At 37.8% G+C, this 14,519-nt stretch overlaps 1 protein-coding gene across 5 annotated transcripts in view; it reads left to right on the top strand.

Moving 5' to 3' along the window:
• The window catches only part of Efcab7 (EF-hand calcium binding domain 7), a 49,047-nt gene extending 34,528 nt beyond the window's left edge, over positions 1-14,519 (top strand). For all 5 annotated transcript variants that reach the window (XM_031377927.1, XM_031377925.1, XM_031377924.1 and 2 more), the window contains exons 9-14: positions 183-340; positions 1,421-1,554; positions 7,241-7,389; positions 11,631-11,840; positions 12,411-12,518; positions 14,266-14,519. In XM_031377927.1, coding sequence (XP_031233787.1) covers positions 183-340; positions 1,421-1,554; positions 7,241-7,389; positions 11,631-11,840; positions 12,411-12,518; positions 14,266-14,340 — 834 coding nt within the window. In that variant the 3' untranslated portion in view covers positions 14,341-14,519. The remainder of the gene's footprint in view (positions 1-182; positions 341-1,420; positions 1,555-7,240; positions 7,390-11,630; positions 11,841-12,410; positions 12,519-14,265) is intronic.

Genomic DNA, 14,519 nt, shown 5'->3' on the forward strand with positions numbered 1-14,519 from the left:
CTCTAAGGCTAAATGCAAGATAGAAAAGAAAAGGAATCTAAAAACAGTGAAAGATTAAGAAACTATAACTCAATTGATAAACATTGACTTAAATCAAATGATGTCTGAAGTGTCCCCTCAGAAGACAGATTTAAGTAATTAAGATTTTGGTTGTTTATTTTGTTTAATTTCTTTGATAAAAGGTGTTTGGATGGACTGGTGAGCTAGAACCAGGAATTTATTTGTTAATTCCTTCCACAACTGGCTGTAGGCTGAAAAAGGAAACAAAACCAGTAACAGAAGAAGCCCAACTTGTACATAGAGATGAAACAGGGGAATTATCTCTTACAAGTGAGTTTAGGTAAGTTTTGTCAATGCTAGAACTGTACTATGCAACATAGAATAAAATCAGTCACCTGTCTTTACCTATTTTCTTTGGCCAGCTTCTATCCCTATCTTTCTGCTAGTGTGCTTAAAAATATGAAAGAGGAACAAAAGACCAATACCTCATGATTTCACCCAAGTGATCTTATGATAAAAATCAAATGTGTGCAATAATAGATATATTTAACTTGATTTACTCATCCTACATGTATACATATACCAAAGCATGCCATGTGTAATAAGTATATATTTTTAAAATTCATTAAGTAACCAAGAGTAACTTTGTATTTACAAGTCTAGGAGTATCTCGTTAATATCTAGGTTCTGTGCACTTGTCCGTACTAAATGTATGCTTCTACTAGGTTCTTCTCCACTAGACATTGCCTTTAAAGGTAGATCTTTGTTAGTTGCACTCTTGTTTTTGTTTTTGTTTTTCAAGACAAGGTTTCTCTGTATAGCCCTGGCTGTCCTGGATCTCACTCTGTAGACCAGACTGGGCTCGAACTCAGAAATCCACCTGCCTCTGCCTCCCAAGTGCTGGGATTAAAGGCGTGTGCCACCACCGCCCAGCTATTAGTTGCACTCTTAATTTTGCAGTCAAAGTCTCTACTGCTGAGCTATACCCCCTATTCTTGATCTTGATGACTGTCAAATCTGAAGTCTAAACCTTATGCCCCTGATGATATGCACAATGAAATTTGGCCACAGACAGATCAAGATGTGATATAATATAACTCAGAAAAAATTCTTCAATGCCATATTACTTCCTTTGAAACTTGTCCTCAAAAAACTGCCTTTAGGAACTAGAGAGATTGCTCAGTGGTAAGGACACTGAGTCGTCTTGTACTTGGGTTCAAATCTTAGCACACATGTGGTAGCTCACACCCTATGTAACTTCAGTCCTGGGAGATCCAGTGGCCTCTTCTGGTCTAGCAGAAATCAAGCATGCAGTAGTGCATAGACATACATGCAGGCGAAACATACATACACATTTTAAAAAACCTGTCTTTACATGTTTTGTTTTAAAAATAATAATTTTCAATTTTTACCATTCTAGGTCAACTCTGTCAGAGATATTTGAAGTAATTGATTTAGATGGTAATGGTCTGATCAGCCTTGAAGAGTACAATTTTTTCGAATTAAGAACAAGTGGTGAGAAGTGTGATGAGGACGCCTGGGCTGTCTGCAGAGGTGAGTGCTTTTCTTTCTGATGGATGGATAGAAGAGTGTGGCATCCCTCACTCTCAGAAACGAACCAGACTGCCTATGGGGTATTATAACATGGAAGATAGTGGGGGACCCTGGACGGGTGCGTGGCACGGTGAGTAAGAGAACCTACTGCTCTTGCCAGGGCCTCAATTAGACCCCAGCACCCACCTCAGGCAGCTGCCTCCAGCTCCAGGGCATTCTACACCCTTTCCTGGCCTCCACAGGCTTCTGGACTCACATGGTGCACATAAACTCATGCAGGCACACACACACACAAACTCACACACTCACACACACGCCCAAATAATTTTTCTTAAAATGTAAATCTCTTTTTTTTAAACTTGAACATTTATTTTTCTTAAAGTGATAGTTGATATCTTTGCTAAAAGATATGAATTAATGATTATTTCAGCTTTTGAGGGCTTAAAATATATTTTTGTAACTTTAAAATTATTTATTTATTTGACAATTCACATATGTATATGTAATTTTAATTTTTTCAAACCTTGTTTTTAATGATGGTTCTTAAATGCTTTAACATCCTTTGTAGCCACCACCCGCCAGAGGTAGTAACAAAGAAAGGATAAGAGGCGGTGCAGGAAGTGGACCTATTTTGAAAGGTTCTGTGGAGCAACTCCTATCTGTATTGTCTGGAAATCAGTTTACTTCATAGGTTAGGAGGCAATGGGGGCTGAATCTATTCACAAACACTTTACAGATACACCAGCAGTCCAGTTCTGTAGAGTAGGGTTAGTAACAGCAGGGACATGATCTAGCAGAAAGAGCCAGGCCTCAGCCTCAGCTCAAGTCAGCAGGAGGCACTCAGAGTGACCTCAGCAGTTCTCAGCTGTGCCTCTCTCACGGAAGTAAAGGTCAGCGAAGACTTGAGATGCACAAGTGTTACACAACTAGCTGTGCCAGCAAGCCAAGGTCTCTCTCAGTCACTCCAGTCCTCAAGTCCTAGCCAAACATCACGTGTCCTCTGTGTGCCATCCCTCAGCACGAGTCTTGCAGGTCTTGCTTCTTCAGCACACGCATCCAATCAGCCTGAGTCCACAGAAGTGGCAAGAAAGTGCAGTACACCACCAGAGTTTTTTGGTGTGAGTCCTGACAAATGCAGCTCAACTACACAGTATAAGGCAGACCAATACATGTGTGTTGTTAGCAAAGAATCCTTCATCATATGTCCTTTCCCATGTTTACTTCAGCAGAATATCCTTTCTCTGTCTGCTTCAGTGAAATGTTCTTTCATGAGTCTGCCTTAGCTTTCACACCCGTGTCCACTTTAACAAATCATTCCTTCACTTGTTTGCCCCAGCAAAACACCATCCAACCAGCTTTCCAAAGAACCTTTAGTTTCTACCACATGTATACAATGTTTTCATCCATAGCTACACCCCATACACTCCCAACATGCCTCCTTCCTGCCTTCGTGTCCTATCCTTTTTCTCCCTATTCTTCCTCCTGTCTACCTCCTACTTCTCTCCCCTCTCCTTCCTTCTTTTTCCTCCCTTTCTTCTTCCTGTACTGAAGCTAGTTAGTTCTGCCAACTGGAATACTGATTGTTATTGATAGCCATAATACATACATATACATACATATATGCTTACATACATGCATATATGCCTACATATGTATACACACAGATATACATACATAGACACACACAGACACATATATAAAATTTTAGGTTCTGAAATGTTTACCTTTTTCATCATAGCCAATTTTTACTCATTCCTATTTGACGATAAAATAATTATTTAGTTGTAAGATCACCTCAACATGGTTTTTTTTGGACTTAATACTTTTGTTTTTATTTTGTTCAATAATAGATTTGCTTTTTAAAAGAGGTTTAGATTGATTAGAAAACTGAGTAGAAGGTCTGGAGACCCCTGGGATCCATCTTTTCCACTCCACTTCCACCAAGTTCTACATATTATTAACAATGTCTGTTAGTGTGGTATATTTGTTGTAATTCATGAATTCATCTTGCTGTGTTATTTACTATTTTAAGGTTCACTTCTGTTGTACAGTGGCCGGTTTCGACAGCTGTTTAATCCCACAAATACAGTTATCACAATATCAGAAAGGATGGTTTCAGTACTCTAAAGCTCTCCTGCATTCCACTTATTTTCCTGTGTATTCATCTCCTAACCTTCGGGCAATCATTGACCTTTTTATTATGTAATTTTATCTCTTAAAGAATGTTGAATGACTAAATTCATGTTTTCTTCCAGGCTTCATGGTTTGATAGTTTATTTCTCTTTATTGCTGGATAATATTTCATTGTATCAATATGTCACAGTTTGAATTTTTCTATTCCCCTATTGAAGGTGATCTTATGACTTCCAGTCTGGGACATTTGTGAATATAGCTGCTATACACACTGTATGCATGGTTGTATCCAAACAAGCTTTAACTCATTTACATTTGGTCAGGCAGTACTGGGCTGAATGCTGAGGCAGTGTTGAGTTTTGAAGGAAGTGCTGTTTTAAAAGTGCTGTGACAGGTTAGGATCCCACCAACCACCGTTAGCATTCCTGTTGTGCCACATGTCACCACCAAAAAACCATCAGAGTTTTAGGTTTTAGGTATTCACATAGGTATGCAACTGGATCTCATTTTTTGTAATCTTCTCCTAATATCACTTGACATTCTGTATCTTTATATCTATTTCCCATCATTTGTAACTTCTTTAATGATGTCTCTGTTGGTGCTTACTTTTTGATATAATGTGTTCTATGTAGCTAAGCTTCACCTTAAACTTTATTTATATGGTACCCAGACTGACTTCGGGCTTACCATTCTCTTGCCCCAGCCTTCCTAGTACTTGGATTATAGGAATGTGCCAACAACATGTCGAGGTTTTCTTGCCTAATTTTTGTCTTTTTTTTTTTTTTAATGATTGAGTTCTAAGAGGTCTGTGTATAAGTACATATCTTTTATCAGATGTATGTTTTGCAAGTATTTCCTCGCAGTCAGTTATTGGTATTTTTATTCTTCTAGTAATATCGTTCACAGAGCTTAACTTGTTAAGAACTTGTATCTTCCTTAGGTCATGTTCTGTATGCTGTGATAACTATTTCAGGCTGTCAACTTGACACACCTGAAAGAGGGATCCTCAAGAGAGGAATTGCTTCTATCACACTGTCCTATGGGCATGTCTGTGGGGCATTTTCTTGATTGCTTATTAATGGAGGAGGGCCCAGTACACTGTGGGTAGCGCCACGCATGGGTACGTGGTCTTGGCCTCTATAAGGAAGCTAAATAATCAGTTCGATGGATGGCTGTGAGCCTCTACATCTGTGTTAGTCAGGTTCTGTCAGAGTCTCTCAGGAGATAGCTATATTTAGGAGTACAGGGTCCCCAGTGAAGGAGTTAGAGAAAGGACCAATGGAGCTGAGGGGTTTGCAGCCCCTTAGGACGAACAACAATATGAACTAACTAGTACCCTCAGAGCTCCCAGGGTCTCAACCACCAACCAAAGACTGCACATGAAGGGGTCTGATTGTTCAGGCAGCATGTGTATAGTAGAGGATTGCAAATTCGATCATCAATAGGAGGAGAGGACTTCGGCCCTGTGAAGGTTCTGTGCCCCAGTGTAGGGGAATGCCAGGGCCAGAAAGTGGGAGTGGGGTGGCAGGCATCGGGAAGGGGGAGGCAACAGGGGTTTGTTTTTGTTGTTTTTGTTTGTTTCTTTGTTTTTTGGAGGGGAAACTGGGAATGGAGAAATTTACATGTAAATAAAGAAAATATCAAAAAAAAAAAAAAAATCAGAAGCAGGGAAAAAAAGCCAGCAAGCCACAATTCCTGCCTCTAGGTTCCTGTTCTGACTATCTGTCCTGGCTTCCCTTTATGATGGGCTGTGACCTATCTGCTAAAATAAACCCTTTCCTCCCCAGCTCGCTTTTAGTCATGGTGTTTATCACAGCAACAGAGAAATAAGGTAGAACTTGTTTGTGTTGTTGTTGTTGTTGTTGTCTTTTGAGTCAAGGTTTCGTGTAGCCTAGTCTGGCCTTGAACATGCTACACAATCAAGGGTGGCCTTGAACTCCTAATTTTTCTGCCTCTATCTTTCAAGTTTGAAGATTATAGGCCTGATTCACCACAAGTGGCTTGGTTTGTATGCTTTTAAAATTGTGTCTAAAAACTTCGTCACCAAACACAAGTTAGACTAGACTTTTCTCATGTTATCTTGTAGAAATTTTATAGTTTTATGTAGTACAGTTTCATCTGTGGCTCTTTAGAAGTTACTCCTTGGGAGAGGTTTAAAGTCTATGCCTAGATTTAGTATGGATATTTGTGTGTGTTCCGGGACATTGCTGAGAAGACTTGTTTAGTCATTGTGTTGCCTTCCTCCTTTGTTACTTATCAGGAATATGGATATATCCAGTTCTCTTTAATACCATTTCTGACTAGCATAGCTTTATGTAACTCATTGAGTCAGGTTAATAGTGTAATCTACTTTCTTTTGGTAGACTAAGGGTTAAAACTAGAACAATATCTGCTAGAGAAGTCTTTACCACTGAGTTTTATACCCAGCCCTATAAAAAATTTGAAAAATTAATAAGAATTAAGAATTTTAAGTTTTAAATGTCATCAAGTTATTGCTGGCCCACATAGTATAGTATTAAAGACATACTTTTCTTTAATGCTTTCTTTGTAATACATAGCAAATATTAATTTTTATCTTTACTAAATAGTACATTACTATTATTATCCTCCCTGATTTAATTTGGATAATTTTCTATAAAAATCCTATGAATTCATTTCAGTTATAAAACATTTTAAAATATTGGTCAATCAAGTATATCTTTTGTTTTCTCCTAATAATGCATAGGAAAGAGGAGCTGTCTCATTTCCACAGAGTATAGTACATATGGGAGTTGGGAAGTCTTTCTTGTTGTAGGAAGTTACCAAACTATAACCCGTTGATGGTATTTATCAACCATAGATTCACTTCAGGACAATCATATGGTATATAGGTGGATAGATAGGAACTATTAAACACACAGACATAGATATATAAATATATAGATTATATGTTTATAAATATGTCTATATTTATGTTTATGTATATGTATGTATGCCTAGATACTGGCAAGTTTAGTTTTTAACTCACAAATAATGCTAAATAAGCATATTTAGACTTCCCTTGGGAAATGCAGGTTTTCATTATCTAACAGTTTTTCAAGGACCTACCAACAATTTGTTAGAGAAACTATACTTGTAGTAGTAGTCTCCTTAGCCTGATGCTTTCCGTTCTCCCTTTCTCAAACTCCAGTAGTCTGGGATATAGTATATCAAGTTCATTCAGGTTCTGGTGGGCCTAAGGGGCATTATGAAATATTAATATAAATTCTTAATGAGTGATCAGGTTGGAAAAATTAGTTTCCTCTAACTTGGAATATGTTTGTATTTGTTACAACGTGCCAATATATTGGAGGAAAAAAATGAACAAACAAAACAAAATAGACCTCCCAACCCCCAAATCATGTCCTATGATGGTGTCTGTGTTGAGCTTGGGAAATTAGAAAAAAAAGCAAGTTTGAGGGACTCTTAATTTTCTTGTTATTGCTGACAACTGAAAGTTTATAATTAATAGTGTAGACATTAGACACGTGGACTTTTAAATAATGTATGGAAAAAATGTTGGTTTTGTTTACAGAAAACTTTGACACAAAGAAGAATGAATTAACAAGACAGGGCTTTATGGACTTGCATCTGATGGAAGCAAATGACCGAGAAGGAGACCCTCTTGACCTGTGGGTGACTCTGCATTCCATGGGCTACAATAAGGCTCTGGAGCTGACAGAGGTAAGACACTCAAGCGCTGACAGTAGCCTTGGTTTCCATGGTATTTGCTCTTGAACATTCTGATACATGACTTTTAAATCTAGACACTCAAGTCCTTGACCTTCTGTAGTGTAAGGTGAATCCCAGGACATCCCAGGTGTGTCTACACTGGAGATGTTCTTTACTGAAATGTACTTCCTACCAACTGTGATTAATCAGAGACAAAAGTTTGAATGTTGATGTGCAGAGGGAAATTAGTAATTCAAATGTGTATATTTTTGCTGGAATACTGTCCAAGAAAGAAATTGTGTGAGAAGAATTCTGAGTACTCATGAGATAACTCCAAGAAAACAAGAGTCTTGTGACCTCAGTTTCTTCAAAACCATGGAATTGTTCTTGGACTGTGCTCTTGTGCCTCACCCAGGTGTAGCTAATAGGAGTGGGTTTACTTCAAATTATTCATTACTGCTGGCTATTGTTATTTGTTTACATGCCTCTATGGAAAAACACGCTTTTGCTATGTGTGGCTTGTCCTATTGATTGAACATCTTACTCATGTTATTCTTCTTAACCCTCAGAGTTTACATTGTCTGATGCTCTGAATAAAGTTGGCTGGTGCATGAGACTTTAGTCTGCCTCATTTTTAGACCCCGCTTTCCCAGACTCAGGCCACCAATGTATTTGAAATTGGACGTGGCTGTTTGAATTCTCAAAATCTTATTTATAAATTGAGGAACTTCATCCTAAGATAAAGAAGATCCTCTGAGATAAGAAGAATGTGTCTACAGAGAGTTGGGAATGCTTGTTTGGTTTGTTTTTTGTTTTTTTTGGTTTTTTTGTTTTGTTTTGTTTTTGGTTTTTTGTTTTAAAGTGCTTCTTGGGTTAATATTTTTAAGACACTGGAAATAGTAACTGACTGACCCAACACACTCTTTATGTGATGTACTAGTCAATGACATAATAAGCAAGTACAAAGTTAAAAATATTAAGTCCAAAGGAGGAGGGAAACTAGGCCTTCTTAAATTCTGTGTCATATTTAAAATACAGGATTTAAGAGTTTGAGCTCAAGCCACATACTAAGTAAGAAGATTTCTTTATACTCTTAACCTGGTATTCATTTTCTCACACGTCAGTCAACTTTTTAATATTTATTTTATGTGTACAAATGCTTTGGTTGCGTGTATGATTATGTACCACTTGCCATGCCTTGTGTCCATAGAAGTCAGAAGGTGTCAGATCCCTTGGCACTAGAGTCACAGATGATGGTGAGCCACCATGTGGGTGGTGGGAAATGAATCCAGGTCCTTTGGAAGAGCAACCAGTGCTCTTAACTGCTGGGCTATCTCTCCAGTTCCCACTTCAGTTGCTTAAAAGGGTAGTACTAGAAATAACAGATTTAAAATGTAAGTAATTTTACTAAATCCCTATTTTTGATATCATTCAGTATTCCTCAGAAGTGTACTTTCTGAGTGCTCTCTCTTTCTCTCTCTCACTCATTCTCCCCTTCCCTCCCTCCCTTCCTCTTTCTCTCCTCTCCCCCCTTTTAAGCACCCCATTTTTATTGAATGTGACGAGTTAACATAATTTTTTTATTTATTTTTGGCTTTTCAAGACAGGGTTCCTCTGTGTAACAGCCCTAGCTGTCCTGCAATGAGCTCTGTAGATCAGGTTGGCCTCATACAGAGATCCTGCCTCTGAGCTTTCTGAGTGCTGGGATTAATGGGATGCACCACCATAGCCCAGCAGAGTTACTATAATTTTAAAAGATTTATTTATTTATTTAATGTATATGAGTACACTGTAACTGTCTTCAGACATATCAGAAAAGCTCATCAGATCCCATTACAGATGGTTGTGAGCCACCAAGTGGTTTCTGGGATTGAACTCAGGACCTCTGGGAGAGCAATCAGTGCTCCTTACCACTGAGTCACCTCTCCGGCCCTCTGTAATTTTTAAAATATCCCTCTTTAACCAAATATTTTGTGAATTTTATATTTGAACCACAGTTATAAAAGCTGCTTCTAGTGTATTCTTTTATACATGTTTTCATGTAATAGAAATGTAAAATCAATAAAACATTTGAAAACATTTGAAACCATTTATTAATATTACTTACCTTTGAACCATAGGTAAGAAAGACTTTTAAGGTAAGTTCTTATGACTTAAATTTTATTTATAACATAAAATAGATAATATATTCCCTCTATTTGAAATTTAACAGACAGGGACCTAGGGGTGGCACTCATTTGATAAGAGTGATTGCCTAGAGTACACAAAGTCCTGAGTACAGTTCCCAAGACCATATAAACCGGGCACAATAGTGTTTGCCAGCCAAATATAAAATATTAACAGGAGAAAATACATGCAACAGAATTTATCAGAGGATGGTGTCCTAGTTTGCTTTCTATTTCTGGGACAAAAGCCATGACCAAAAGCAACTAGGAGAGGAAAGGACTTATTTACAACTTCTAAGCCATGAAGGAACTGAAGGCAGGAACTGAGGCAGAGGCCGTGGAGCTGGGCTGCCTACTTGCTTGCTCTCCGTGCTTTGCTCAGCCTGCTTTCTTATATATCCCAGGACCATCTGCTCAAGGGGCAGCACCACCCATAATTGACTTGAGCCCTCCTACATCAATTATTAGTTAAGAAAATGTCCCACACACTTGTCCACAGGCCAACATGATAGAGGCATTTTATCATTTGACTTTTTCTCCTCCAAGATAAGCCTAGAGTTTGTATCAAGTTGACAAAAACCTCCCCAGCACAAATAAGACTACCACATCCCCCTGCATAGATGAGACTGTCATAACCCCTCCTCAGCATATGATGAGACTACCACTCTAACTAAAGAAAGAGAAGTCATGATCTCTTGCTTATAAGAGAGAGCAATGCTGGGCAGGCACAGTTGGTCTACGTAGATCACCATGCTTGTTTTTATTTATTTTATGTTGGAGGCCATGATGTTAAGGAGTTATCTTTTAAGTATTAAAGCCATAAATGATTTGATGAAGCATATGTATGTATGAAATTCTTAATTGTGTTGATTGTTTGGCACTTAGTGGCATTCATTTTTAGAACTCTGGACAGTAGTTTTTAAAGTCTCTGAGATTGCATGGCATGCTGTGTATGTCTAAAATCTTACCACCTGGGAAAGTACTAAGCTGATGTAGGAGGCCTTTGAGTTTGAGTCTAGCCTGGGCTGCATAGGCAACTGAGAACATCCTGGAATAAATAGCAAGACCCTGTCTCTGAAAGTAAAAGACAAAAGGAAAAACAGCAACAACACAACCTCTAACAAACAAGACATGTTAAAGAAGTGAATCAAAGACATGACACCCACATTTCTCAGGTGTGGCCAGGAAAACAAGTCCCAAGGATTCTCTGATTTACCTCATGCAGCCTTTTATTATGTCTTTTAATTGATAGAAACTGATTTACCTGTAATGTTAATCCAGGTTCATCCAGAAGCATGAGATTTGGTGTAGGCTTTGCTTAGGTTTGTCAAAAGGAAATCCAAGGCTTGCTTGATTTAATTGTTTGGATTCAAGAATCTCAGCTGGTTTGCCCTGCCTTCACATCTTAGGCTATGCTCATTTCTATGTCCATCAACATAAGAAAAAGGCTTTTAAACGTTTTAGTGTGTGTGTGTGTATGCAAGCATGTACATGTACATGCAGGTGCCCACAAAAGCCAGGAGGCATTGGATTCCATTGAGCTGGAGTTACCAGTGGTTGTAAGATGCCCAGCATGGCTCCTTGGTCCTCTGGAAGAACAACAAGTGCTCTTAACCACTGAGCCATTTCTCCAACCCTGAGTGAACAAAAAAAATTTTTTTTTGATGAACTGTTAGAGTGGTATAACTCCTAAAAATGGGATCACTCTCTTCACAAGATTTTTGCTCAAAAGAGTTTTTAGTTGGTTCCCTTTATCTCCAGTTTTAGTTATTTGTAATCTGTTGTAGTCTGAAGTATTAATTCAAAGAATCCAGAACTTAAAAACAAAATAAAATGCAACATCCTAAGTTAATTTCTGTTCTGAGTAGCATGATGAACTCTCATGAGTTCTTACCAGCGCCTGAATTAGGACAGGATTATCCTTTTTTCTAGCTTCTGCCTCAGTGTCAGGCTTGGTGGAGAGCACTTCTGCCCCCCCACCCCTGGCCAAATGAAGCTTAAGTGACATGATAATCATTTATAGTAAGTTTATTTATTTAAAATTTTACCAGGACACTAATCCAAGATCTTATTTGTTTCTCCCACCAGGCATGCCCATTTGTCATCAATATCTATGCTGAAAGATGCAAGCCAAGAATTAAAGCTGTCCATATGGAGGCATGTAGTGGGCAACTTGAGAAGGCCATTTGCAAATCTGTCCTTGATAGAAGCGATGCTAAAGTCATGGATGGCTATGAAAATATAATTGTACATACTTGCAATTATGACACATGGATAACATCAATTATTGAAAATAAGGTATTAAAGCTTTTCACAGTGGCAGTATCATAGCCAGTGAGGTTTATACAAGGCACAATTATTGCTAATTGCAAATAAGATATTGATTATGAGGTAGTTTTCCTTATTTTAGTATACAGTTTAATAATAATGTTATCTTCCTTCTTACATTGCAGCCAAAAATCCTACTATATTTTTAATATTTATAATGGACATTTATTGTTTTTAGTATATAAAAATCAAACTTGACATTATACTTTTATGTTATTTATAATAACTCAGGACCATCATTTTTATTTTAAAATATGAAAGTTAAAATTTGGAGATCAGTGAAGAGTCAGCACAACTTAGGTGCAAAATAAGGATATAATTTTTGTTTCTATAAAAGATTTTCACAGTGAGACCACTAGGAAACATGCAATATACTGCTGCTGATTGTCATTGGTGGTCATTTAGAAAGAAACCCGTAGCACTGAGCTGGTTTGTGTGAATTTGTGATGGACTGAATTCTAGAAACATATGTTCAGGTCTTATTCTCAGGTTTATATCTGTATTTATTTTTCAAAACTAAAGATTTTTAATTTTCTACAGTCAGATGACAAAGTGATTATTCACATCAATAATGAACTGAGTAAAAACTGTGTCAACAACAGAGGACTCGACATCTTTGCTGTAGAAGTGGCACCAAGATCTACAATGGTAAATGTTACTCTCTAACTAAAGCCTTTGGAAAAGAAATAATTTCCTATTAATGCTATCTATCAATAAGCATGTGGCATGAAATGAAGTGGAAAGTTATTTAAGCATGGCATTCAGAGCACTAAATACCCCATTTCTTCTCCAGGAGAGGGAGCGAGATTTGTGTTTAGTTTGCTTTGGATTATTTTCTCATTTAACCCAGGCTGGCCTCAGACTCACTATGCAGCCAAGACTGGTTTTAAACTCCTGCTCTTCAGTCCACTATGCCTGGCGGAGGCTTTCCTTCTAATTCAGTCTTGTCACTGAGCAACAATGGGATAGTCGTTTAACTTTCTCTGTTCTAGTTAGTTTTAAATTTTGTTTTATACCATGTATGTGCACATGTGGATGAGTCCATGCACATTCGTGCCACAAAATGCATGTGAGAGTTAGAGGACACTTGTAAGGAAACCATGTGTGTTCCAGGATCCAGAACTGGGGGCAGGCACTTTTATCAGCTTAGCCATCTGCCATCTCTGTCCAGTTTAAGGGTAAAATTAAAGTAATATCACTAGGTTAGTTAAGTCTTTCCCAAGGTTAGTATAAAGATAAAAATAAAACTATATGCATGAAAGCACTTTTAAACATCATACAGAGAAATGCCAAATATTATGACTAATAAGTTATTTTAATAACCCAAACTATGTGTATCTACACTATTAAGATTGTTCAATGTTTGTTAATCTCAATGACAATAAAATATATCCAAGTCAAAAAAAAATTGTTCAATGTTGCCAAGCAGTGGTGGTGCACGCCTTTAATCCCAGCACTTGGGAGGCAGAGGCAGGCAGATTTCTGAGTTTGAGGCCAGCCTGGTCTACAGAGTGAGTTCCAGGACAGCCAGGGCTACACAGAGAAACCCGGTCTCGAAAAAACAAAACAAAAACAAACAAACAAAAGATTATTTAATATTACTGAGAAATGAAACACCTCTAAGTTTTATATAAGCAACTAAGTCAAGAGCCAGAAATAGCTATAATCTCAGTATAGCAGATTGTGTCCTGCTTTGGCCCATTCTGTCCTAATGAGGTCACAAATTGAAAGGCAAGAATGGATCAGCAGACTCCCAGGGTCTGGTGAGGGGACATAGAGAAAGCTTACACCCTCCCCCATGTTTTCTGTGAAATTCCACAACCTTCTTGAGTGATTTAAAGGTAAAGGGTAAAAATAGCTTATTCTCTAAGTTTCTCCAATGAAGACTTAGAAAATGAGTAAAGTACCTGCTGGGGATCCTCAGAGCCCTGTAAGGCAGGCATGGTGTTGCACATCGTGTAACCCTAGTTCTAGGGAGAGAAACAGGCCAGACAGTCTAGCCTGATCAGCAGGGACATGTTCCCTGAGATGGATAGTGTTTGAGGAATAATAATTAAGCTCGACCTCTTCCTTCCACATATGTACATGCCTGTATGTTCACCCACATGAACATGTGTACACATGTGCACACAAGGATTTTTTTTCTTTGTTGAGACAGTAATCTCACTGGGGAACCCTGGCTGGCCTAGAACTTGCTGTGTGGACCAGGTTTCCCTTGAACTCACAGATATCTGCCTGTCTTTGTCTCTTGAATGCTTGGATTAAAGCTGTGGTCCACCACACCTAATTTCACAGATATTTTTTATTATACTAGGCCTAGAAATGTTGTATTGAAAATTAGCAAATAACAATAAATTATCAAAAATAAAAGCTTTCTGGTTTTTTTTTAATGCAGGTTTGTCAACATGTAATGCCCCTGAATGAACAGCAAGAATGGATATATTGCTGTGTGTATTCCCTTGTATCTTAAATAATTCCATTTGGAGCTATCAAACTAAGAAGTATTCTAGATCGAATATTTTATTTATTAACTACATGCTTTTCCATGTAACTGGTATACTTAATAGTCTGTTTCATTTCTATGCATTTATATTTTATGCCCATGTTATATATTTTATTATTAAAATACAAATAATGTTTTAAAAGTGA

Source organism: Mastomys coucha, unplaced genomic scaffold (genome assembly GCF_008632895.1).
Source record: "Mastomys coucha isolate ucsf_1 unplaced genomic scaffold, UCSF_Mcou_1 pScaffold18, whole genome shotgun sequence".
Lineage (NCBI taxonomy): Eukaryota > Metazoa > Chordata > Mammalia > Rodentia > Muridae > Mastomys > Mastomys coucha.